The 27,170-nt window shown below is 52.1% G+C and overlaps 1 protein-coding gene across 1 annotated transcript in view; it reads right to left on the bottom strand.

Annotated features, from left to right (window-relative positions):
- Nucleotides 1-27,170, bottom strand: part of LOC307087268 (signal-induced proliferation-associated 1-like protein 1) — a gene marked incomplete at its 3' end in the record, with an annotated part of 40,566 nt that overhangs the window by 6,362 nt on the left and 7,034 nt on the right. The window contains 12 exon segments of the mRNA XM_079752776.1: nt 725-810; nt 1,334-1,500; nt 1,966-2,133; nt 2,733-2,990; nt 3,757-4,031; nt 6,105-6,684; nt 10,782-10,939; nt 11,281-11,384; nt 13,119-13,293; nt 14,003-14,191; nt 15,437-15,567; nt 15,665-17,331. Of these exon segments, the coding sequence (XP_079608902.1) occupies nt 725-810; nt 1,334-1,500; nt 1,966-2,133; nt 2,733-2,990; nt 3,757-4,031; nt 6,105-6,684; nt 10,782-10,939; nt 11,281-11,384; nt 13,119-13,293; nt 14,003-14,191; nt 15,437-15,567; nt 15,665-17,129 (3,756 nt within the window). The 5' untranslated portion in view covers nt 17,130-17,331.

The raw sequence follows: 27,170 nt of genomic DNA, 5'->3' as shown, positions 1-27,170 counted from the left end.
CACACACACACACACACACAGGGTAACAGACCCACACACACACGGACACAGACACACACACACGCACGGACACAGACACACACACAGACACAGACACACGTAGACAGACAGACAGACAGACAGACAGACAGACAGACAGACAGACAGACAGACAGACAGACAAGCATGCAGACACAGGGACACAGACAGACACGCATGCAGACACAGACACAGACACACAGACACACACGTTAGCGTGCAGACACACACAAGAGGACAGAACAGTGCTTGTTGAACATAGTGTCACATGCACAGTGCATTTCCTCCACAAAGTCCTGAGCCAAAGCCCTTCGGAGGGCACAGGGACGTCCCCACGGAGGGACGTCCCCACGGAGGGACGTCCCCACGGAGGGACGTCCCCACGGAGGGACGTCCCCACGGAGGGACGTCCCCACGGAGGGACGTCCCCACGGAGGGACGTCCCCACGGAGGGACGTCCCCACGGAGGGACGTCCCCACGGAGGGACGTGATGGGACTAGAATCTCTCTCCCTCCAAACATCGTCGTAAAACAAACAAAAAAAAACCACAAAAGGTCAGGTGTCTTTATGGAGGAGCGCGTGGGACAACATTGTCCACAGTTATTATGAAAGATTAGCCATGGGGGAGCGGGCTAATGGAGGTCCCCCCTCTCTCCGACAGGCTGGCGGGGGCTCAGCCGGGACCACCTGTTCTCCGCGCCTCACCTTGTTGTTCTTGTTGGGAGACATGTGGCCGCTCTGCTCCTGCTGCTGCTGCAGCCGTGGGATCGCCGCCTTGCAGGCCACCGTGTCTGCGATAGCGCACACATACACAAGGGGCGGGGACAAGGGTCACATTCCCTTCTTGTTCCACACCCGGCTCATCCAGGTGTCCTTGAGCAAGGCAGCGAACCCTGACTGCTCCTGGTAAGCCAGGTGTTTGGCTTTTGTCAACTGTGATTGCATGAATGGGTTGTCGAATGTATATGTGTTAATATGTGTGTGTGAATGGGTTCATATGTGTGTGAATGGGTGAATGCGTCAGCCGGAATGAATGAGTGAATGAATGTGTTGGATGCGGATGCGTGAATTTGATAACGTGTGTGAAAAAGTAAATGTATTGGATGTGTGTGTGGGTGAATGGGTTAATGTGCGAATGATTGAATGGGTTTGATGCGTGCGTCTGAATAGGTGTATTTTTGCATGTGTGTGTATGGTTGCATTTGTGTCAATGGGTGAATGTGAGGCTTGAAGAGCCACAGTGGTTATAAAAAGGCTTTTCTAAACTCAACTCATGAGTGAAAGTCAAAGTGGAGCAGAGATGTTCCTCCTTACCCATCCCGCTCTTGTCCTGGCTGGTGCGGCCACCCGTTTCCCCCTCGCCGGGCCTGGGCCAAGCGGAGACCACCCCAGCACTGGGTCCGGGCTTGGGGAGGTGGACCGCCTCCCCCATGACCGGCCTCTCTGCAGATCCCGGGGAGCGACCGTTGTTGTGGTTGAACCTGGAGGGGAGATGGAGGGTTGAGGACAGTCCTTCTGGTATAACGCTGTGAGAAACTCTTTTATGTAAAAAAATGGATGGATGGATGGATTTTTTAATGGATTTAGCTACGGTGGAATACTATTAGTACTCTATTTAGTCTCTTAAACTACTTAATAGTTACAGCGATATTGGGTTTTAGGAAGTGACTATAGGAAGTAAGTATTCATCGATCAACGAGGGAATCTCAAGTTGTATAGCATAGTAACCCACAAAGTCCCAGTGATAAATATTAATAATATTATAAACAATAGGTTTAATGGAAGCCAAGCACTCTTCCTACTAGTGTCCATGTACAGTGTTTCTATATATCGGCTATATATTGTTGTTTAGAGGCTTGTTTAGACATGACCAGCAATGATGAGCTTTAACTTGCTCGGGGGGGGGGGTTTTGGAGGGGGGGGTCTGGAATGCGAGGTGACCCTACCCTTCAGGCATAGACTTCTGCCTCCAGTGGACGGAGCTGCTGCTGCTGCTGCTGTCCGTGTAGGGCTGGGTGGGGGTGTTAGCGTTAGCGTTGGGCTGGGCAGAGCGGCCCATGGCGATGGAGCAGGCCAGGGCATAGTTGTCGTTGCCTGGGGAGTACCTGTGGGCACTGGTGGCGAGGGGGGGGGGGGGGAGACCGTGTCAAGGAGATCCATGATGACTCCATTTTGGATTATTTTAACATGATTTAAAAAGAGTAAATAACAAGCATAGTTTAGCAGACGCTTTTATCTGAACCGACTTAAAGTGGATTTAGATACAGGTCACTATGAGAGGCAGGGCAGGAGCTAGGCTTTTTTCCTCAAGGACAGGTTGGGGATATTGGGTATCGAACCCAGGAACTTTTGGCAGAGTCGAACACTGTGGGGTGGGGGGTGGGGGGGGGGTGTCTCAGGCCACATTGGTTTGACAAGTCCCCAATAAAAGTAACCAGACAAACGACAACTTTCTCTTCATTGTATTTTGATATTCACTTAACTAAAATACAAAAAGTGAATCCCTGTCGTTCTGTTTCATTCCTCTAACCCCTGACCCCTTCTAATCTTACATCTACCCTTACCTCCCCTCCTCCACCACATCCTCTCCTCCCTCTTCCCCCTTCAACCCCCCTCCAGCACCCCCACCCGGACCCCCGACCCCTGACCAAAAAACGTAACAAGAGGCAGTGGAGACCTGTTGCCTCGCCCGCTTGGGGTGCGCTTGTTTTACCTCTTGGGGTGGACCGGTCGGCTGTCGCTGGACGCGCTTCGGGGCAGGACCCCCGCAGAGCGGCCCTCCGCCTCGGGGGCCGGGGCCTTGATCAGCGTGCCCCCCATGCCCCCGGTGCGGGCCTGTGGGCTGGAGGACGTGCGCGGCCACTTGGTGTTGTTGTTGTTGGTGCGGAAGGGGAACTTGAACTCGTAGGGCATGCCCTCCTTGTGGTTCTTGTAGTCCACCAGGGGCATGTGGTACAGCTCCGAGCAGCCTCTGCAGTCCGGGGGGGGGGGGGGGAGGGGAAGAGACAGGCTGGTTATGCTGGGTGCCCTCGCTCATACTTGTTGTGGGTTAACTCAAGGCATCAAAAGTCCATTGGCGGAAAATAACGTGAATCCACGCGTATCCCTCAAGGGTCGATCAATAACGCCTCTCTGCAGAGAGAGCTGGTAGTTCCTCAAGATATTTATTAATTAATCCTTTACCTGGAGAGGGTACAAGATCAAATGATCCACGCATTTCCCTCAGAGTCAATCGATAACACTTTGTGCTGATCATGAGCAGAGCAATTTCTTTTTAGAAGCATTTTTTCTCTGAACAAGTGTGTGGGTGTTCAAAGTTTAATCAGGCTAACAAATGTTGCGCAATGAAACAGAAAATACTATGAAAGTGCTGCGTTGACTCGATCAGGAAGTTATTGGCACTTACGTTCTGGCACTAAACGTACGCACCTATTGTTTGTTGTACATCCTTACACTTCAAAATAGTACTTAGCATTGTGTAGCGTCTTATCCTAGCCATCTTTGTTGTATACAGGGAATGGGTTTACCTAGTGATTGTTAGTACTTGGCACCATGAACATCCTAACTGTACCGACAGCGATATATTGCTGTTTCTCTTTCTTCTGAACAATGTACTTATTGTAAGTCGCTTTGGATAAAAGCGTCTGCTAGATGCCCTAAACGTCCCTAAAACGTAAATGTAAATCTCCCCCAGGGCTCCACGTGTACGCCCCGCCCCGCCCCGCTGTACCGCCCACCTGCGCGGCGTGGAGTCCTCGTGGGGGGGGATGATGACCACCTTGACGGTGACGGAGGTGCGCAGCAGGTCGATCATCTGCTCGTGGGACAGCGAGGCCACCGCCACCTTGCAGATCTCCACCAGGCGGCTGCCGGGCCGCAGCCCCGCCTGCCAGGCGTAGCCGTAGAGCTCCACCTCCGCCACGATGCCCTCGAAGTTGACGTGGAAGCCCAGCTGGCCCAGGGCGTTGCGGCGCAGCGTCATCTCCGTGGTCTGGCTGCCCTTGGTCAGGAGCTGGAGGGGCAGGGGGTGAAGGGTCAAGGGTGAGGGGAGGGGGAGGAGGGAGAAGAGGGTGGAGCCGGGGAGTTAAGGGAAGAGGGTGGAGAGGATGGGGTGGACGGTAAGGGATGAGGTAAGATCAGAAGGGGTCAGTGGTTAGATGGGAGAAGCAGAACTACAGGGTTTCACTGTTTGTATTTTAGTTAAATGGATTTCAAAATACAATGATGAAAATTTTGTTGTTAGGGTTAGGGCATTTGAACCCGTTGTCTTTTCGATGCTGTATTTGCATCTTAATACTGTTTTGTATTACAGTAAGTAATATTCCGGTATTGTGTAGGCTGAGAGAGGGTCACAAATTGTTGTTAACATTCTCTAACTCCCAATGAGCTCTCTCTCTCTCTCTCTCTCTCTCTCTCTCTCTCTCTCTCTCTCTCTCTCTCTCTCTCTCTCTCTCTCTCTCTCTCTCTCTCTCTCTCTCTCTCTCTCTCTCTCTCTCTCTCTCTCTCTCTCTCTCTCTCTCTCTCTCTCTCTCTCTCTCTCTCTCTCCTAGGTCCCGCCCTCTCTCTCACCAACAACACAGATCTGAAGCACACCGTTTCAGGAATCCCGTCTTGAGAGGAGGACGCATGGGAACGAGGTGAGGTGTTGTGTTAATCACACAAAGGCTTCATTTGGATACACAATTCGTTTTCCCAAGCCCTCTCCAGCCTTCTTACAATACCATTTTTTACATGAATGTATTAATGCTACGTTCCACCAGTTAACCACATTCCAGTACAACAAGTCAGAAAACCTGGATGCTTTTTATTAGTAGTAATACCAGTTTAAGCCAGCGATAATTCATCACACATAGCATAATATCTTTTGCATGCCAACACTGTAAGATGTCCGCAGATAGAAGTCGGACGGTATTGAGTGTACGATTGATTTAATGAGACATAAATAAGACAGAATTGCTAATAAACAGAACATAACTACATTTTCACTACTAATGATGTGCGGAGCTGACACCTTGGAGGCTGAGGTCGGGTCGTAAGGTTTTCCTAACCTTCCAATTCGGAAATCCATCACGCAGGGGGCGTTCCTGTTGATATTTATGACCGGGAACTTGGCAATTCAGACTTCCCCGTTTGAATGGAATGCAACATAAAACCCTATTACTGTACCCTAGTACTATCACCACCAGACCAAGAGATTATACTTACAAATTCACCGGAGCATAACTCTGCAGTTCACTGGAAACTTGCTGCAGGCAAAAGCAGTTTTCCCCTCCACCTGCTCCGCCCCCATCAGCGCAGATGTAGCCTCGTCACACGGCCGCAACACCTTCCCTCACACACTACACTCTGAAAAACCCTCTCATTTGACGAGCAGCTCCTGGTAATTAACTCCAGTGGCTCCTCTCCCCTCCCCGACAGCTCCTTTGAAGCGTGCAAGAGGCTGACTGAGAGTTGTCGCTCAGACCCCCACCAGGAAGGACAAGGCCCGATATCAGACCGCAGAAGGAGGCTCACGTTTAAGGAGACTACGATGAATAAAAGCCACACAGCCGGAAACCATACCCAGTCCTGCGACAGCCGGCCCTCGGAGTGAGAGATCCCACGTGTTGCCCTTGCGGAGCTCGCAAAGTGCACATGTTGCAATGTCAGGACGATGTTCAAACTACCTCCCCATAAAATGTCCCGCCAGCTGCATCCCATTGCAACCTGGCGTAATGATATCATGTCACCAAATTACCATTTATTACGGGCCACTTGGTGTTTAATCACAGACCTGCAGCGCAAACAGCTGGGGCACTGAGGTGAGTGTAATTAGAGACCCGGTCGTCGCCATGTTAACGTCCCCAACATGGCTCACAAACGGCAGCCCTCGTTTACGGTTGACACAGCCTTCAGTTGCTCTAAATGTAAAGTCACTCGAAAAGTTAAAAAAAGATGAACGCTAATCATAGGCTGAGTTTGTTATGATGCACTTGTCGTTGGTCTAGCTTGGATGGACTCACGGTGTGTCATGAGCGATTGCTGATGACACGGTGGAACGCCTTTGTGCATTCACACGTGTGCGTGTGCAGAAGCCCGCACTCACCTCCAGCCGCTTGACCACCTCGCCAAAGTCCTCGGTGTTGTTGTTGATGGAGCGCAGCGACACACTCTCGCCACGCTCGTAGTATATCTTCATGGAGGCGGGGCTCCCCGACGACCAGCCGATCACGTCGCGCGTGGCGCAGTTGAACACCACCGCCTTGGCGTCCTGGTCCAGCAGGATAATGAACTCGTTGGACACGGCCAGCAGGCACTCCCGCTCGGCGCCCGCCACCTGGTCCTCGGCGTGCACCTGCCAGGTCACCGCCCCCAGGCTGCGGAGCTCCGCCCCGCTGTAGGGCCGCACCCTCTCCCGCCGCTTGTGCGCCAGCGAGATGAAGGGGAACTTCCCGGTGGGCTCCACGGGCGTGCTGGTCACGTGGCGCTCCGCCAGGTCCCGCAGGTACTCCTGTCGCGTGCGCGTCGCCATGGCGCCGAACTTGTCCGACTTGTGCGCGGCGTTCTCGGCGTTGATCACCTTGGCCAGCAGGAAGTCCCTGAAGACGGTGGACTTGGGGAAGGTGACGCCCTGGGGGATGGGCGGGCCGAAGGAAGGCACGTCCTGGGAGCGAGCGACGGCCACGCTGGGGGGAAACGAGAGGAAGCCAAACGGTGAAGCTCATAGGTGCACGACGAGCACATTAACCGCAGGGCCGGTCGTAAATGTTAAATGGACTGCATGTGGCCATGTGGCCACTCAAAGCGCTTCACAATTATTGCCTAACATTCACCCTTTCATGCACACTTTCACACACCAACGGGGGGGTCAACAATGCAAGGCAGCCAACTCGTCTGGAGCAGTTAGGGTGAGGTGTCTTGCTAAAGGACACTTCGACACTAAGCTTGGAGGACCCGGGGATCGAACTAGCAAATTTCCGGTCACCAGCAAACCTGAGCCACACACCCCCATGTCGTCAACCTCACTTTGACATCTACATTCAGGAGTTCCCAAACACATCCTGCGCTCCTTTGTTTCTGCAACAAAAGGTGAGGTCGCTCCCGACAGCAGTGAATGGACTTGTAAAACAACACTAGGAGATCTTTGCAGGGTTTGCCCTTGGGTTATTTTTACCCTATGCACTTGTTGTGCTTCCGCTAGGACTCACACATCTCACAACACCTCCCTTACTCAGACTCCAGCACAATAGTGAAGTCAGGGTACAGTCATAACCTGGATTCCTTATCAACAAACTAAACAAGCAAGGTGACGTTATGCTGTCATTCCCGTACACCAATGGACTTCGACATACTGACATTCATAGATGTTTTGGGACCAAATACTCTTGGAATCCACTCAACAGGGTAACATGGCGGCGAGTGGCAGAGTGCAGGCCTGGGGAGACCATGGGAGTACGCAAGGACAAGACTACTGGTAAAGTGACACTTGTGACAAGCCTGCGTCCAACACGTTTAGCGCAGACATCCTATGCCGCGGGAGAGCAGAGATGTTGCTTAGATCTTTCCACGCCAGCCCACGCGTGACTGCACAGGGCATACATGGACACATATACACGCATTTCCAATTGCAACTGACAAGCGGGGGTCTGAGTAAAGCCACACACACACACACACACACACACACACACACACACACACACACACACACACACACACACACACACACACACACACACACACACACACACACACACACACACACATCACCACTGTCACATCACGCTACAGAGGAGCGTTATCTCAGGAGCTACGATAACAACAACGTTGCATTGACATTACATTTATTTAGCTAGCGCTTACATCCAAAGCGACCCTACAATAAGTGCGTTCAACCATGAAGGTACGACCCGGAAATCACAAGAATCACGCGAGTGCGAACCAGCGAAGCCACAATAGCCTGCTTTTTCTCTCTCTAAACAAAGCCTCTTGTTACGCAATCTGTCCGGCCGGCCCCCGTGTGACTCCTGGTTGTAAAGCGTTGGATTATCACCCGGCGGACTGAGGGCCCTTTGGTCTCGTTAGATCCCCTGTCAAGCACCCTGGGACCTCAAGTTCAGTCGGATCCTGACAAACTGCAAACTGGATGACTACGCTACACGAAGAACGTCAGGTCTAAAATTAAAATGTGTCAGCGCTGGGGGATAGTGCTGCTGCTGCTCAGGAACAGAGGAGGAGTTCGTCAGGCTGGCACTGTGCAGTGGGGGAGCGAGCTCCGGGCTCCAAACGTCACGCGTGTTTGGAGAAGACCCCGGCAAACATTCATCTGTTTGTGTATCAAACAGCCTTCAAAGCAGGCGTGTGCGTGCCTGTGCCTGTGTGTGCCTGTGTGTGCCTGTTTGTGTGTGTGTGCCTGTGAGTACACATGTGCGATTGCTTGTGTACACATCAGTCTCTGAACCACAGAAAAAAAAAAGGCTGGTATCAAGGACAAAAGTCCACAGTTTCCGAATATCCCAAGGTACTGTGCGCTGCAAAGCATCACACACACACACACACACACACACACACACACACACACACACACACACACACACACACACACACACACACACACACACTAGAATAATACTGCTGTTAGCAAAAAAACAGCTACATTACTATATTTAGATTAAAGTGACTTTGCTACAACACCAAGTACAAAAACACAGCAGTTCGTACCTGGATAAATATTCCTGTCCCTGTCTACCAGATATTCCCTACCTTCGTCAGAATTATCAATGAAAAACTAAAGTGATCGGTTTTTTCCTGTAGAACTGAGACCTGGTGACTTCAAGTCGGACCCCCTAAAGACCTCAGCTTAATCCAGATGGAGGTCAGCGAGTGACGGCGTTCCAGGTGCGGGTCACCAGACTCAAGACTCCTGTATCCTAAGTTTCATCCAGGGCCGGAGAACCAGGAGAACCGGAACAGGGAGCCTTTTCTCTTCTTCCTCCTTGTTCATAATAGGTTCTCAATCACAGGACGCCTTAAAAAAGAAATCCTGAACCAAGTCGGGTTCCAATCCGAAAAGAAAGATCCGCAGAATTCCAAAGCGACGACAGCCGGAAAAAAAGCTAAACAAAAACAAGTTGCAACTTCCAGGTTTGGGAGGTGGGCGTGGGTGGGGGGGTTGAGGGGGTGGGGTCTGGAGAGCAGGGTGGGGGTAAGGAGGTCGGGGTGTGACCCAAAAACAATTTGATGAGTTATCAAGAGCCCCGAGAGGCGGTAAGTAGCGCTCCCTACCTAACCCCTGCGTCGGTCTGCTCTCGTTGCGGGCTGCTGGGGCTCTAAGAGGCTCTGCTGATCCACCCTCCTCCTACCCAGGCATCACCACCCTCATCGCCGCTGCGCTCACATGTCCGGCTGAAGGCAGCCCCTCTCTGATGTGTGCGGTGCTAACTCCTTCTGACCAGGCTGCCTCGCGCTGCCCCAAGGCACAGTGGCAGGCAGGGGAGGGGAAGGGAGGGGAGGGAGGGAGGGAGGGAGGGAGTGGGGGTGGTGTATTATAAGAATCTGCAAAGAGTGAGCTTTTGTGAGAGAACTGCATGTGCATGCAGGGGGTGGGGGGAGGGGGTTGGTGGTTGGGGGGATAGGGGAATGAAGTGAAGGCAAAGGGTGCCTGCGTGCGTGTACGTTAAAGTGACTGCAAGACAGACTCATGGGGAGGGAAAGAGCGAGAGAAGATGGAGAGGGAGACAGAGGGAAAAACAAAAGCATGTATAAAGTATGTGCACGTGGTGCACGTGAGGAGGCTGGGGAAGGAGGAGCGGAGGGTACCGGATCAAAGTGGCTGCACCGTGGTAATGTTTGCGCGTGTGTGCGTGTGTGTGTGTGTTTGAGCGGTTGATGCCATTGTGGCCCCTGAGCGCCCAGGGCTGAGGCTGGCTCCATCCACACACCAACAGCCAGGCTCAGCCCCGCCGAGACAGGGGCTCCAGGGTCAATCTCTCCCCGTTAACCATAATCAAACAAATGCACACAAACGTACAGAGAGAGCCACACACACACACACACAACCACACACACACACGTCTGAGTCTGAGTGCAGGCAGGAAGACAGGGCCACGGTCGCGCAGCAGGCTTTTAAGTGACGCTGGGAGCTGTGCTGGGCAGTCAGTGCTTCTGTCTTAATGCTAGTGAGCATGAGATTGGGACCGCAGGTAGCTCGCTGCAAGTAAAGTAAAGGCTGCTTTAAAAGGTTTGCGGTCAAATTGGCCCCACACACTGAGTCAAGATGGTGACATGCTGCTGGTGGACTACTGGTTGAACCTGCCGCTGCGGTTATGGATAGGTTTGGCTGACGATGACTATTTTCATTGAAAGGAAGTCATTCAATTCTTGACCCCACTTAAGTCCTTTATATTCCTGGCTGGTTGTTGAGGAACATTTCAAAATCTGGCATTGCATAATCTGTGACCTTTATAGACTATAAATAGGATAATAAAGCAAACAACAACCCTTTTTACCTTTTATTTTCAAATCCTTCATTTTTCCATTAACATATTTATTTTTGATAAACTCTTCTTGAAAAACTATGATGACCTCACCTTTGAACGTTTCAAACTAATACCTGGATGAATCCTTAAAAGGTGAACGTGTGTTGAATTCAGCATTAGTATACAGTTGGTTGCATTCTGCACCCTCACCACTAGAGGCTCAACCCAACACACTGCACCTTTAAGCAGCATTTCTCCAACCCCTACAGCAGAACACCCTGTGAGCATGCGCCAACACACAGACTCACCTGTAGCACGTGCTGTCGGAGCAGGGGTTGTGCACGCGCACGATAATGAAGACGTGCTGGAAGTGGGAGCGGATCGCCTTGGGAGTGAAGGGGTGTGAGCCGGGCTCCTGGAACACCAGCGTCACGATGTCGTTGCCGATGTGACGCTTCCTCAGCAGCTGATGTCAGGGAGGTGGAGGGGTCGTTAAAATAACTACAACGTACAACGAATGAACTTCAATGGATGGTTCGCGTTTGCCACGATACAGCATATTAGTTTTGCCGTTATGGATATTAGAGGAAAACGATATTTCAATACTGCTTATAACTGAGCAAAAAAAAAAAAAAAAGGGACTCTTCTCATAGCGAACACATTGCTTATCTTTGGCTAAATGTTGCTTATTTTACCTTCGGAACATCCTTTGCCCAAACAGTTTATAATAGTTACATTCTAGAATGCGCACCCTGATAAGCTGAGAACGGGGCAAGCTTTTCCGATAGTCTCTGGGGCGGGACGTACCTGCTGTTTGTTGTTGGGCGTGTAGGGCAGCAGCGTAGACACGTGGAACATGATCTCGTAGTCCTTGTAGGCCGTGTATAGGGAGTGCGTGCCAGTGGAGTCCGCTGCAGGGGGAGACAGGTCATGGAGTCCATGTTAGGAACTGGAGCCCATGTTAGGAACTGAAGCCCATGTTAGGAAATGGAGCCCATGTTAGGAGCTGGAGCCCATGTTAGGAGCTGGAGCCCATGTTAGGAACTGGAGCCCATGTTAGGAACTGGAGCCCTTGTTAGGAACTGGAGCCCATGTTAGGAGCTGGAGCCCATGTTAGGGGCTGGAGCCCATGTTAGGAACTGGAGCCCATGTTAGGAACTGGAGCCCATGTTAGGAACTAGAGCCCATGTTAGGAGCTGGAGCCCATGTTAGGAGCTGGAGCCCATGTTAGGAGCTGGAGCCCATGTTAGGAACTGGAGCCCATGTGAGGAACTGGAGCCCATGTTAGGAACTGGATGTACTGATGGTTGCTCTTAGCGCAGTGTCTCTTCCCAAGCACAGACAAACACAAGAGTCTGCGGCTGAATCATAGGATTGACAGTCTGAATAATTCCTTTCAATCATCAATATACAACAACAACAATTAATCACATGGTCAGGGACTTGCTTTTATTGGACAATACAAACAATTCTGTGACATTCACGTTTGACCTTGAGCGACTCAAAGCCTAATCTTGTGTGTGAATGGCAGGCCCTTCAGCATCTATAAGGATGCTCCTGGTGAGCTGATGTCCGCCCAGCATGAGAGACAACGTGAGGGGCTTTCCTCTGGGTGAGTAGGGGTGGCCCTGCAGCCCAAAATAGCTCCAAGTAATTACAGCCATGATTGGGATGAGCTGCCGTTTCATCTAACCCTCATTAGGACCATTGAGGGGCGAGTTAGGCAGACTGTCAGTCATATATTAATATAAAAAAAAGAGAGAGAGATCAAAGAATTAAATGAGATGATGCAAGCATATATGACCAGAGCGAGAGAGAGACAGAGACAGAGACAGACAGACAGACAGAGAGAGAGACAGAGAGAGAGAGAGAGAGAGAGAGAGAGAGAGAGCGAGAGAGAGAGAGACAGAGAGAGAGACAGAGAGAGAGACAGAGTGAGAGCGAAGAGAGGAAGCAAGGAGACAGAGGGAGAAAGAGCGTGAATGAGGTCAGGTGAAAGGAAATATTTAACAGAAAACCAGATAAGAAGGACAAAGGATGCAGTCCCAAGGGGCAACCATAAAAAAGGGGGAGAGAGTTTTAAAGTGAAAGCTAATCTTGTGAATGTGTTGACAGAGCCAATGCTGACACCTGAATGACCTCTGCTTTACAAGCGCAGATCCGGTTAGCCCCCAGGGAACGCCAGCATCAAAATGCATTATGGGTTTAAAGGAGTGGGGGGGGGGGGGGGGGGGGGAGGGAGTGGTAGGACAATCAGGACAGGAGGGTGCAAGGTGTGTGTCTGTGAGGTCTGTGTGTTAGTATGTGTGTGTGTGTTTATGATTAAACTTTCTTCTTTGAGGATGCTTCTCATTATGCATTAGAGATCGGTCAAGTTTGGGTATTAGATGAGGGACTGGTCTAGGTATGAAATTCAAAACGATAATACACTATAACACAGCATACCGTGCAGACTTTAGACACGGGGTGCTGTTTGCTCATGGGCAGCGGCTGGCTGTGGTGGAGCTCAGGTGAAGGGATCATAGGAGCGACCCAACGTAAAAGAGACTGTCACGCGGCACCCATTCTAATGAGCACCCCCCCCCCCCCCCCCCCCCCCCCCGACCCCCACCCCCACCCCCTGGGAGAGTGTGGGGAGGCGTTACTTTTGGTGTCGAGCTGGGCGCGGTACTTGAGGAAGCCCTTGAGGCGGACTTTGTCCCCCAGCAGCTGGAGGAACTCCTCCAGGGCGGGGCCGGCGTTCTCGTTGTTGTACATCTCCTCCTCCGTGCTCTGGCCGGCCCGGCAGTACATCACCCCCACCTTCACCTGGAAGCTCAGCTGGAGATGCGCGCAGAGCAAGGAAAAAAACACGCACACACACAGAAACACACACACACACACACACACAGACAGAGAAACAGACACAAATACAAACACACAGCGAAACGCACAAACAAACAAACGCACAGATGTATGTAGAGAGAGACACACACACACACACACACACACACACACACACACACACACACACACACACACACACACACACACACAAAAGAGTGAGTCACTTTATACACAGAGTCAAGATGTTATACATTCACTCCTTCACAGAGCAAGGAGTCGTGGCACTTCCAGAACAGTGACTTACCCACTTGTCCGACACTGGCTCCGAAGCCCACTGGGAAGAACTCTCCCTCTCTTACTGGCTCTGGGCCTCCTTACCCCCTGACTCTGCCTCTCTGGCTCTGGGCCTCCTTACCCCCTGACTCTGCCTCTCTCGCTCTGGGCCTCCTTACCCCCTGACTCTGCCTCTCTCGCTCTGGGCCTCCTTACCCCCTGACTCTGCCTCTCTGGCTCTGGGCCTCCTTACCCCCTAACTCTGCCTCTGGGCCTCCTTACCCCCTGACTCTGCCTCTCTCGCTCTGGGCCTCCTTACCCCCTGACTCTGCCTCTCTCGCTCTGGGCCTCCTTACCCCCTGACCCTGCCTCTCTCGCTCTGGGCCTCCTTACCCCCTGACTCTGCCTCTCTCGCTCTGGGCCTCCTTACCCCTTGCTCGTCCAGCTTCATCAGCTGCTCCGTGACCTTGGGCGTGTTGAGGGCCAGCCGTAGACAGGACACGTCCAGCTCGGGCACCAGGTACTCCAGCACCTCCTTGATGGGCAGCCCGCGCACGGTGGCGTGCTTGGCTGTGGAGGGCACCGCGTCCTCCAGGATGGAGCCCCGAAGAGTGGTCAGCTGGTGGGGGAGACGGGGCCGAGAGAGGAGGGGGAGGGCATGGATGGATGGATGTCAGGAATCCTGCCCTTTTGATATTTTCTACAGCTATAGCTATTGCTACAGCTATTGTTATATATATTGTTAAAGCTATTGTGATAGATATTGTCCCGCTGACAATATAAAGCAAGCAATATTAAGAGCGTACACAGAAGGGTAGGGCATACACACGCACACACACACACGTGCAAACACACACGCACAATCTGCCGTGGCTTTTGAAAAAGTACTCCCATGCCCTGAGAGAAGTTGACATAAACAACAACAACACCACGAGAGGCTGTTTTAATTCCATCTGTGGCCGGGAGTCAACAGAAAGCACTGGAGAGTAGGGAGCAAGGCTCTGCAGCAGTCTGCAGGGCTCGGTGTAAATAGAGCCCTGCATTGTGCTCCATCGCGGGGAAGAGCCTGATAACACTCGCCTATCATATGCAGCTGGAAGGGAAGGGTGGGCGAGTGTTGTTGTATGCATGGGGTTGGGCCCTGACAATGGACCCCTGTTCTCCAGGTATGTGAGGGTGTGTGGGGGTAGGTGGCTGGGGATGTTGTCTTTAGATATTTTGGTCCTTGGGGCCGTCAAGCCCTTAATCACACACACACACAAAAACACACCGTCACCTAATACGATAATTGGGCAAAAATAATATTAGTCGGGAGCTTGTCTATATTATTCTAGCTGTGTATAGATGTCGTATGCAATCGTCGTGGAGCGTGAAGACCGGTTCTCAGCGGCCTAACCGACTGGGGTTCTCAGGTGGCAGGGCTCTGACGGGCTATGGAGGTCAGCAGAAAAGTACATGTCCTGAAGTGTGTCCCCACAGCTGTGGTCTGACTGACGGGGCCTGCAGGGCTGGCTGCAGGAAGAGGTGCAGAGGTTGCTGCGGGTTTCGCCCCGAGGAAGTTCCCCGGCGAGAAGCAGAGGAGAGCTGGGGCGATAAATACACAGTGTGGAGGAGACATCCGGCCTGAAGCCAGGGGCCTTTGAACACTCAGTGACCTCACCCGGAATGGCATCCCAGTTAAAATATAGATATTCCGTTGTTACTTAAAACAATTCCAAACTGACAACAAACGACCGAATACTCAAAAGTAAAATCTTTATAGTTCTCGGTTGGTCAAACGCATCGGTCAAAACTAGGCGCTTTTAAAATAACTATGAAGGAGTGATTCCACGCGGTGCAGTACGAACGCCGGTGCACCACTGACCTCGCTGGTTCGGAAAATGAGGCGGTAGTTGTACTGCTGGCCCAGGTCCTTCTCCTCCTCCAGCTTCTCCCTGCGCAGGCTCACCGCCACAGGCCCCAGCGCCTCATCCATCCCGAAGTAGCTCCAGTGCTCTGAAAGAGGAAACAGACGCAGGGATAAGGCATAACTACAAAGCTCTCCGATGAACCTACTCCATTGCTCCAGAGCCCGGGCGGTAGGGCGTCTCACCCCTCAGGTAGAAGAACTTGCGGTAGTAGTAGGCCCCCAGGTCCACGTGCTCCACGATGTAGTGCTTGCCCTTGTCGCTGAGCGCTGAGCTGTGGCCCTCCTTGGGGCCCTCCAGCACCGCCACCCCGGCGTTGGTGCAGTGGGAGCTGACGGCCGTCTCGTAGAGACCCCCCTCCCCGGCCAGGACCCCAGGGCCCCCGCCCCCCGCCCCTCCGCCCACCAGCCCCAGCCTCCGCCTGCTGGCGCCGTCCGCCCCGATCTCGTTGCGGAAGCAGGGGCAGCTGAGGAGCATCTCGTTGCTCTGCTCCTCCTCCGAGTCGGGGCCCGGGCTGTCCCTGGCGTTCAGCTCCTCCTGGCTGCCGCCGGGGGAGCTGTAGGGCAGGCTGTGGGTGGAGGAGAGGGTGGAGGTGGCCGAGGCGGCGGCGGCGGCAGAGGCGCCCGTGGTGGTGTTTTTCCTCTTGCTGGCCGTCTGCCGCAGCTGGATGACGTCGTTGAGGTCGAAGAGCATGCTCTGGACGTCGTAGTGGGAGAAGCCCTTCTGGCTGGCCCAGGGCTTCAGCGGCGGCCCCGCCTCCTCCGACCGCCCGTCCTCCGCGTCTGACCCGCCCTTGGGCGAGTCCGACTCGCCGCGGACGCTGCGCAGCTTTCGGAATATGGACTCCCCTCCCGTCTCCGACTTGGAGCGCCTCTTGGGCGGCTTGTCGCGGTCCTTGGGCTTGGGGGCGTCGACCTCTGTGAGGTTCTCCTGCTGGAGGTCGGCGTTGGATTGGCCGACGCTCAGCAGCCCCTCCAGGCCCTCGGGGGCGTCGCTGCGCTGGTCCGCCGCCTCCCCCTGGTAGCCCTTGAGCATGTCGAAGAAGCTGTCCCGGGACGGCCCGTGCTGGTCGATGGAGGACGTGCTGCCGTACTCGCGGTGCAGCGGGGACCACTTGGCGCCCGGTGTGGGGCCCCAGTCCTCGCCGCTCTCCCCGCTGCCCTCCATCTCGCTGATGGTCATGTCGCTGTTGCTGCGCTGGCGGATGCGGCGCTGGCGCGGGTTCCTGTGGGCGGGGCCCCGGTACTCTCCCGGGGACAGGTAGTGGGTGTCGGAGCTGTAGTTGTTGGCCTGGGCCTGAGTCCTGTTCTTCAGCGTGTTGTGGATGTTGCGCAGCATGGAGGAGTCCTGAGGGCTGATCAAGAGGCCTGATTTGTGGGACTGACCGCCGCCGCCACCCGGCGCGCCCGGGGTCTGGCCCTCCGTGGGGTGCCACAAGCTCATCGCCATGTCCTTTCGAGGGGGCCAGTCGGCTACTCGCGCACGCACGCCCATCTTAGGCACACCCGTACCCCCTGGGGGATGGACATTATCAGAACGCGTGGGCAAGGCGCTGCCGTTGACCATCCGAAGGTGTTTGGTGTAGAACTCGTCTGTGGCAGGGATCGATCCACCACGCTCCATCGGTGGCGGAAGCTTCAGGCTGGTCATGGCATCAGGGCCTGAGGCAACAAGGCACTTAGCAGGGGGGCATGGCTGCCTCTAGGACTGCATGCAGGTGGCTGAAGTCATGGGCAGCCTTCTCTGGATCAGGCGGAACCCAAAGGACGAGGCCTCCTCAAGCCTTCATGCCGCAACCTTTTCTGGGTCAGGCCGTTCCAGGGAGTCGTGTCCGTAATCTAAACGTATGTCCCTGAAATAAGAGCAGAAGAAAAATGTGAGTTTAGGTACTTCAACAGTTCATATGAAACCTTCCCTTGAGGAAATGTTCCAAAAGATGTGACACTTGAGACCAACATGCTCCTTTCAGACTTCTAAACCAGTTTTTCATTTCCATTTCCACAGCAGTGAAAGGGAATGGATGAGTTTAGGAACGGGCGGGCTTAACAGAATTCTGCTTACTTTCCTTCTGCTAGGGCGTCACTGAGTCCATACAGAGTGTCTGAAATGTTATTTACAGATAAGGCATGGCTTTCAAAACCAATTTCGGAATAAGCATCTTGGGGGAAACATGAAAGCTTGGCCAAATGTAAAATAAATTGCATTCCCTCATTAAAACTACAAGCCTGCCTCTACGCTCATCTGTTCAATTCTCAAATGAAATGTGTAAAGTGGATGTTGCTGGCAATTTAATAAAGTAATGTAAGACTTACTTATTCATGCCGTGCCCTATGTAAAAAAAATAAAAATATACGATGCTTCCAATAAATCGAAATCTTCTGAATCAAGTCCAGTCCTCAGCTGGCAGTGCCCTGAATGTGCTGCTGTTGTTGATAATGCTGCTCCTTTAAGGACTCTTACCGAGCAATCACTTAAGGAGTGATTGCTTACGTACCCAAGGAGTACGTAAGAAAATAATATAAAAAAATATATATATGTATAAAAATACACACACACACACACACATACACACACACACACACGTCAGACATCAAAAGCAAGCAGGCCCTTTGAACGTTCTCTGAGACCAGGGTGATGTTCCTCTGCGTGGCAGATCGGGCATATTTGGCAGCCTTACACCGGGGGAGATTAAGGGTTCCTCATCTCAGTCGGCCCTGGCTGGCTATGGGCTGTGATCACATTATCCACTGGCTGTCAGAGCTGTGATGGTCCTACTGCACAGTCACCTTCACACAGCACACAGACCCCCGCCAGCCAGCGCCAGCTCCCACAGCTGCTAATCAGAGGAGAGATGGCTTCCAGAGCACTAATTCACTTGCGTTATATGCTACTAAACCTTGGCACGCACATTCTACACGCGGCCTAGTGAGGCATAAATTGTGTTTCCCCCCCAGTAATTTCAAGAGGTTTTTTGTATAATACACAACTCCTACTGTTCTGATCTATGTTTGGAAACCAGTGCACGGTAAACCCACAGGCGGCTAGCAACAACATCGGACCCTAACGGATTGCTGTTGGTCAAAAGCTCCCAACACACACGCGCGCACACACACGCACACGCACACGCACACACACACACACACACACACACACGTGTTTTAATATCAACAGCTAGGCATTAGGCATCAGGTAAACAGTGCTGGTACCAATACCCAGAAGGGATTGGTTTTGGGCGGTGCCTCAGGGATAAGCTCTCTCTCCTAGCTTTGTTTTCTGAAAACAAACCTATGAAACCGAACACTGCGCTCCAAAACCTGATCCCCTCGAAAGCTGGGAGAGAAATTAAATAGAACTGCAGAGGGGTCAGCTTTACAGAGAGAAACTGTCCGACCAGAGCACTAATACTGGAATGCTGGGAAACACAAAGGTCAGGTGAACGGATGGATGCCCACTTCTGTATTTTTGGGGTACTTTCAGCTGTAAGCTAAAAGACAAACGATGTAGGCTCATCCATTCAACTGACTTTTGACATTTAAGAAGGGCTAATCTACCGGCTGTCTCTAACCCAGTGCAGGTTTCCTTACTGCGTACAACATGATGCAGCCAGCCAGGGGAGGGGAGAGGGTGTGTTTAGAGGGACACTCCTTCATGCAGTTGTGTGTTGAGAACTTGTGAACATACACTTCCCTCCCCCCATGGCCCCCAGCAACACCTATTATTTATTACTATGTTTTTCCTTGCCTCATCAGCAAGTCCCATTAATAAAACAGTAGCACATTTACATCCACAACTGCTCCGTTTATGCATGCATACGTATTTGTATACTACTATAACATTATTATTATTTTTACATATGTATGCGATTACAGTGGTCCTTTCTAAATAGTGATGTGTTGGAATGAGTCGTTACGGAGACAGATGTTACTCTGGCAGGGCAGAGTGGACATGTGTGTGTGTTGACTAAGCGAAGCTAACTTCCTGTAATGGGGGCTGGGCTCTTCCAGCTGCTCTGGCGGTCCTGTCCAGAATGAGGGAGACACACACCAGGCCAGGGATGATGTCATACTAGGACGCCCGGCCTTGCTACTGTTGTTGTACGCAGACCACACACACACACACACACACACACACATGATAGCCCGCATGGTGTGTATGAGTGATGACTGAGTCACATGCGGGGTAATTCCCATGTTCCCTGTAGCGCACACACACACACACACACACACACACACACACACACACACACACACACCAGATGAGCAATGCAATGATTCCCAAAAATATAAAGCGCAGGAGTCATTGATGAAATGGTGTGACATTCCAACATATCTAGGGCAGAGATGTCTTTAGGGTAATTCTTAGGCCACACGCCGTTGACTTACTCCTGCTAGTGAAAATACTTGCCAAGTGTTGGGTGAAATTGTTTATTAGCTTTGACAAGCTCTACGGCCTCAAAGAGGGAATGTGTGTGTGTGTGTGTGTGTGTGTGTGTGTGTGTGTGTGTGTGTGTGTGTGTGTGTGTGTGTGTGTGTGTGTGTGTGTGTGTGTGTGTGTGTGTTCTGAACTTCCCCTACAGAGTGAACAAGTGTCTCAGACTCCCTGGCAGAGGGAACAAAAAGAGGAAAGATCGCCCGACAAGCTTGTAATTACAGCTCGGGTGAATAGGGTCTGAATGACCGACACCAAAGTCTCCAAACAGAAATCCTCCATTGCTCTCAGCAGTCCTTCTCTCAGAGCGGTCTGGTGGGCACAGGGTTCCCTCTGTTCTGCTCTGGAAACCACCAGAGCCCCCACTTCACAACCACAACCCAGTGATGACTGGGACCCTGAGACATTCCTCCCTGATTGCTAGATTGTGCTTCCCTCAGGGTGAACAATATTCCTGTGTGCGTGTGTGGGCATGGGAAGTCTATCAGTGATTTGCTTTAAAATATTGGATGGAAGGAATTTTCAAAGGGTTTTGAACTTTCCAGTAGGGGACTATTTAGATTTTAGTTAGATGGGTATGTCTTAATCTGTATATTGTATATAGGATATGACTTCTGTCAATTTGTAAAAGAAGACCTCCCTCAACACACCTGTTCACAGCAGACCGAGAAAATAAATCAAATCTAAAATAATCAAACGAATGAATCTGATTCTACGATGGTAAGAGGAGAGAGAATAGGCATTGTCAAAAATCTGAGAGCGTGATCTGATGATGAGGCAGATGGAGGAGCCCCGGCTGGCTGGTGGGAAGGGAGAAGCGGGGGGTCGGTGAGAGGAAACAAAGGAGCGGTCCGTGGTCACGTCCCGCCGCACTGGGATCTGCCTCACATCAAACACAACCAGCGCTGTGATGTAATCCACCCAGCCTGTCATCCCCTCCCGCTTCCTGAAGAGCACCCTGGTGATCAGCGCACGCACGCACGCACGCACGCACGCACTCTCACACACACACACACACACACACACACACACACACACACACACACACACACACACACACACACACACACACACACACACACACACACACACACACACACACACAAATAAGAGGCACAATTGAGTGACGCGGGTACAATCTGTTTGTTTTCGGAGGGATTTTTCCCACAGAGCCGAACAGCGGGAGAGGTTTTGACTGGATCTATTGGAATGTGCAGCAGGACCGTAACAACAAAGGACTGTAAGCAAGGCTGGAGGTCACCCAGAGGTCAAACTGAGAATGAGTTGCTTTTCTTTTTCTTTTCCTTAGACCCTTAACCTCACAGCTTCCCCGCTTGTAGGAGCGCCTGACCAGGGCAGTGCAGTCCAGAGCAGGGACAGGGCTGTCCAACCCTACTAGGGAGGAGTGCGAGTGAGTGAGTGAGTGTTTCTCTGTCTGTCTGTCTGTCTGTCTGTCTGTCTGTCTGTCGGTCGGTCTGTCGGTCTGTCGGTCGGTCTGTCGGTCTGTCGGTCTGTCGGTCTGTCGGTCTGAGATGAGGGGTCCACATGGGTCAAAAAAGGCCAACAAAAAAGACGGACAGGTAGCGACAACGCGCGACTCCCTCCCCCTCCTCCTCCTCCTCCTCCCCCCCCTCACCCCCAGGCTGATCTTCTTCCCCGCCCGATGAGTAAAGAGAAAAACTCGAAACCTTAGAAAAGGGGAAAAAAATACGGGAGGCGTCTGCTGCCAGGCGATGCCAGCCTCCTCCAACCACAAGTGGAGAGACTCTGGAATTCCACCAGATCTGTCAGAGGCAGGGGGGAAGGAAAGCAAGAGCGAGCGGCATGTTCGGGCAAATCCCGGCAGTGACATGTTGTTGCAGTCAGGATGCTGAATGTTGACCGTCCAGGGGACCGTCTGCGAGGGGAGAGACTGGTTGTGGAGAGCATTCCTCTGTTGGAGCCCGAGAACACCACGGCCATGTCTGGCTCGCGGTTTAGCTCAGGGCGCGACCCCTGTGCTCCGTGGAATGCGTGCTCTCGGATGTGGTGGCACTCCACGATTTAGAGCCAGACAATCGGAGCGACGAATCGCTCGACCGACCGCACAAAAGGTCTGCGCCGACGATCCGGCATAAATTGGAAGCACTTGAGAGAAACCCGTGGCTGCGTGTTTTCCATCACTTCTGCGGCCTTGCTCTGAGATTGGGTATTGTTCGAGACGCTGGGGCCTTTGGCTAGCAGAACACTGCTTTTCAGCACGGTTCAATGAGGAGTAAATTAGCTTGGCCCTACCGTTGGTAGCGTCTTCTTCCCCTCACATTCTAACACGATAGAGAGACCACTTGTAGACGAGAGGCAGATTATATTAACCAAGGATAAACCCAGAGCCGGGTGTTTCTCTTGTCCTCCTTTTCTAAAGCATTCCTGCAATGTTTTACTTTTCTCACAGGGCGGGACGGCACTGAATAAATGGTGGCCACAGACACTTAACGTTGTTTTTAGCCGCGGCCGTTAAATGCATTCCTGCTTCAATACGGCGCGATGATGTGTGGGTGGGCTCCGGGCACACACAATGAAAGTCCAGTGTGCTGCTCCGACACGAGGTCCCCCTTACCTCGCCTGAAGAGCTAAATTGCATTGGTTTTACATATTGGAGTGGTCCTCCATTCGTTCACATCGAACGCTCGCTAATGTCGTCGTGTTGCGTGTTACCCACCGACCGCCTGTCAGACCCAGAGACCAGAAGACAGAGCTCAGAAATCTCCCGGTTAGCACGCCGTATGTTTACAGCTTGTTGTGCGGTAATTACAGGACTTTACAACCCGTACGCGGGTCTGCGTTTATTGGGATTGTGTTTCAGCGCCCCAGGTTTGATGTGGGGACTGGCGACGCAGCGACTGGTCGCGTTCTCCCTCTTAGGTATGCAGCGTGAGGCTGACGGAGAGGAAGCGCCCGAGGGGCTGCCGAGGCCTGGAGAGGAATGTAAAAAACCTGCTAATGAGGAGGCGGCCTGTCTGCCGGAGACTGGAGAGCAGCACCGCGCTCCGGCTTTGGGGAAGGTGGTCGTCTGCTGCTCTAGGCTGCACTTTCCCCCTCCTCTGCGTGCCCGCATGCCTGCCCTCCTCCGGCCCGCTCTCCTGACAACCGCCGCGCCCGGCCTGGGTAGAGCCGCTCCATTATTCCATTAGAGACACTGAGCTGGGAGCAATATAAACACACACACACACACACACATACCAGGTCCACAGTGCGCCCACACACACACACCAGGTCCACAGTGCGCGCCCACACACACACACCAGGTCCACAGTGCGCGCATACATACACACACACACACACACACACACACACACAAACCCGGCCTCTAAAGCCAACCTGGAGGTTTGAGTGACAGCGAACACACACAAACACATCAAAGCCCCTAGGTGATCATGGGAGTAGCCAGACCGTGAAGACAGACGCATGGAGGTTGTAGTAGAAGTATTCTAACTATGTAGTATTCAGGAGGTGCTTTTGACAACATCAACACAGGTCCTCTTTGACACATGCAAAGGAAACCACGTCTCACACTGCCAAAAGATAAGGTAGTGTTTGGATAGCGACTCCACCACATTCTCTGCTCTTCCAAAATAAAATAAATCACACGTAAGGGGAGCGTTCAGGAACCAAAGTGGGGATAATCCAGGAAATGTGATGCCACAGGGACGCCCTAACACCCCCCAACTCATATTAAATATGAAGTTCCCGAGGGACGACAGGGAGTCAATCATATCTCCAAACGTCTTCATCATGCAGTAATAGCCTCCCACTCTCATCTCCCCAAAAACACGCCAGCTTGCCAGCGATGTTATTCGCACCATTGCCAATAGCTATTTTCTTTTACATAGGTACGCCCTGGCCCCTGCAATCTCTAAGGCTAAACACGGCAGACATGTTTACAACCACTTGTCTAAAGTTTGCCTGGTGGGGGCTTGAGCCACGGGGGGTCTGACCCTGGCCTCACCTCAGGCAAACGGGAGCATCTCCCAGCAGCAGGCCTGGTTAAGTGGGGCAGCATGGAGCTCATGGGGAGAGTCAGCCGCCAAGAGGGGGACTTAGTGACATAGTGTTCGATAGTACTATCCGCAATGCAACATTGAATCAATATTTAAACCGACTTTTGGCAACGTGTTGCAGTAAAACCCCTTTTTCGACCAAGTATCAAATCCACCCCATCTGCGCATTTGGGAGCGTTATTCTTTGTTTATTTGAGCATGTGTGTCTGTTCCTGTGTGTGTGTGTGTGTGTGTGTGTGTGTGTGTGTGTGTGTGTGTGTGTGTGTGTGTGTGTGTGTGTGTGTGTGTGTGTAAAGAGGGGGAGCTGGCAAGTTTTGTTCAAGTGGAGAATCAAAGTAGAAGAGTCTTGAGAGTGTGTGTAGTAGCAGTATAATTAACACAAGTGTTGAATTCAGTCGGGGGGGGGGGGGGGGGGGGGGGGGGGGGGGGGGGGGCAGAGAGGCAGATTTTCTCTCGCTTCCTCCTGTAATCCTCCCCCTTTCTCCCCATGCCAGGAGCCAAGCCCTTAAGACAGCCACAGGGCAGCGAGTGACTAGGCCTGTGAGGCTTTTGGTGCTGGTGGTGGAGCATGCAGATATAGCACTTTCAGAAGCCATCTCCCTTTCAGAGCCGAGGAGCTATCTGGTATAACACAGACGTTGCCCGTGCACTCATACATATCAGGAGACAGTCACCACACTTCACAGGCTGCAGCAATGCTCAGAGACAGAGAGACACGTCAGGGCTGTGGGAAAGTAGCCTGAATTGGGGAATCTACATCTGGGAAAAATCTGGAAACAATTGGAATTATGTTTAGTAGTTTATTTTAGGTCTGCATGAACTGATCTAAGAGAAGATGTGGGGTGGTACAGGGCAGGGTTACAGGGTGTTTTTTCATATCAGGGTGTAGGGTTAGGATGGTTAGGATGGGTCGTGTTAGGTCAGGGTGTATCGTGTTAGGTCAGGGTGTATCGTGTTAGGTCAGGGTGTATCGGGTTAGGTCAGGGTCTATCGGGTTAGGTCAGGGTGTATCGGGTTAGGTCAGGGTGTTAGGTCAGGGTGTATCGGGTTAGGTCAGGGTGTATCGGGTTAGGTCAGGGTGTTAGGTCAGGGTGAATCGGGTTAGGTCAGGGTGTATCGGGTTAGGTCAGGGTGTATCGGGTTAGGTCAGGGTGTTAGGTCAGGGTGTATCGGGTTGGGTCAGGGTGTATCGGGTTAGGTCAGGGTTGTGTTAGGTCAGGGTAGTGTTAGGTCAGGGTGTATCGGGTTAGGTCAGGGTTGTGTTAGGTCAGGGTAATGTTAGGTCAGGGTGTATCGGGTTAGGTCAGGGTTGTGTGAGGTCAGGGTAGTGTTAGGTCAGGGTGTATCGGGTTAGGTCAGGGTAGTGTTAGGTCAGGGTGTATCGGGTTAGGTCAGGGTTGTGTTAGGTCAGGGTTGTGTTAGGTCAGGGTGTATTGGGTTAGGTCAGAGTGTATTGGGTTAGGTCAGGGTGTATACAGCTGGTCAGGGTGTATAGGTATGGTCAGCGTGTATAGGGTTAGGTCAGGGTAGTGTTAGGTCAGGGTGTATACAGATGGTCAGGGTGTATATGGATGGTCAGAGTGTATTGGGTTAGGTCAGGGTGTATACGGCCGGTCAGGGTGTATATGGATGGTCAGGGTGTATAGGGATGGTCAGGGTGTATAGGGATGGTCAGGGTGTATAGGGTTAGGTCAGGGTGTCTAGGGTTAGGTCAGGATGTATAGTGTATCGGGTTAGGTCAGGGTGTATTGGGTTAGGTCAGGGTGTATAGGGTTAGGTCAGGGTGTACACGGATGGTCAGGATGTATAGGGTTAGGCCAGGGTTGTGTTAGGTCAGGGTAGTGTTAGGTCAGGGTGTATCAGGTTAGGTCAGGGTGTATCGGGTTAGGTCAGGGGGTATCGGGTTAGGTCAGGATGCATAGGGTTAGGTCACGGTGTATTGGGTTAGGTCAGGGTGTATACGGCCGGTCAGGGTGTATAGGGATGGTCAGGGTGTATAGGGATGGTCAGGGTGTCTAGGGTTAGGTCAGGGTGTATAGGGATGGTCAGGGGTTAGGTCAGGGTGTAAAGGGTTAGGTCAGGGTGTCTAGAGTTAGGTCAGGATGTATAGGATGTATAGTGTATCGGGTTAGGTCAGGGTGTATACGGATGGTCAGGGTGTATAGCGTTAGGTCAGGGTTGTGTTAGGTCAGGGTAGTGTTAGGTCAGGGTGTATCGGGTTAGGTCAGGGTGTCTAGGGTTAGGTCAGGATGTATAGTGTATCGTGTTAAGTCAGGGTGTGTCAGGTTAGAGTACTACAACCTGCTTTCTAACAGAGTGTTGAGTCTGGCATTTCAGAGTGTGCTGTACGTTTGTTTGTTTGCTCTTATGATTATCTGGATTTCACAATGCATGCCCCAGATGGCCCTGAGCCAAATTGTACCTTTAGTCCTCTTGTTGATTTTGTCGCTGCTCAATTGTAATGAACTCTGAATGGAAGTAGAAGAGCTTAATACTGTGAGTGTGTGCACTTGTGCTTCTTTGTGTGTGTGTACGTGGGCATCTGTGTGTACGTGAGTAAGTGAGTGAGTGAGTGAGTGAGTGAGTGAGTGAGTGAGTGGGTGAGTGAGTGAGTGAGTGAGTGAGTGTGTGTGTGCGGTGTGTGTGTGTGCTTGCTTCTGTGTGCGTGTGGCTGAACAGGAACTCAGCATGTGGCTCCGGCAAACGAAGCAGCAAGGTCAGTTGACAATGGCTTGTTAGGTTCTCTCTGCAACAGAGGTGTCAACATGGCAGAGAACTGCAATGTTTGGGAACACTCGGCACCCGACCTCCCTGAAGTCATGAAGTCATCGCCCACAGAAGGGTCAAAGCTTCCAGACACCATCTTGCTAAACTCGTCCTTTCAATCACCAAATCACCATCTTGCGAAACTTTTTTACAAATGATATATTTGTTTGGTCAAAATCACCAAAACAAACAATTATCAGCCTACCCATCATCAAACTGGGATGATGGGCGGGGAGTGGGAGGTAGAAAATGAATGGCGATGTTTGCATGGCTATCACTGCAAACGTTAGCCCATAGAACACATGGAGGCCAAGAGCTCCAAAAGCTTCACTCATTCCCAATTTACTGTCATTGCCTCCATCACCCATGAAGTCTAGCCCTGCAAAAAATACACAATCCAATCTTTTCAAACGATGGCATTTATCAGGAGACGGAGAGGAAACAGGGTTGATGTCGATGG

Source organism: Pollachius pollachius (genome assembly GCF_949987615.1).
Source record: "Pollachius pollachius genome assembly, chromosome: 15".
NCBI classification, from domain to species: domain Eukaryota; kingdom Metazoa; phylum Chordata; class Actinopteri; order Gadiformes; family Gadidae; genus Pollachius; species Pollachius pollachius.
The sequence above is the reverse complement of the archived record's forward strand: the minus strand, read 5'-3'. Positions and strand labels throughout refer to the sequence as shown.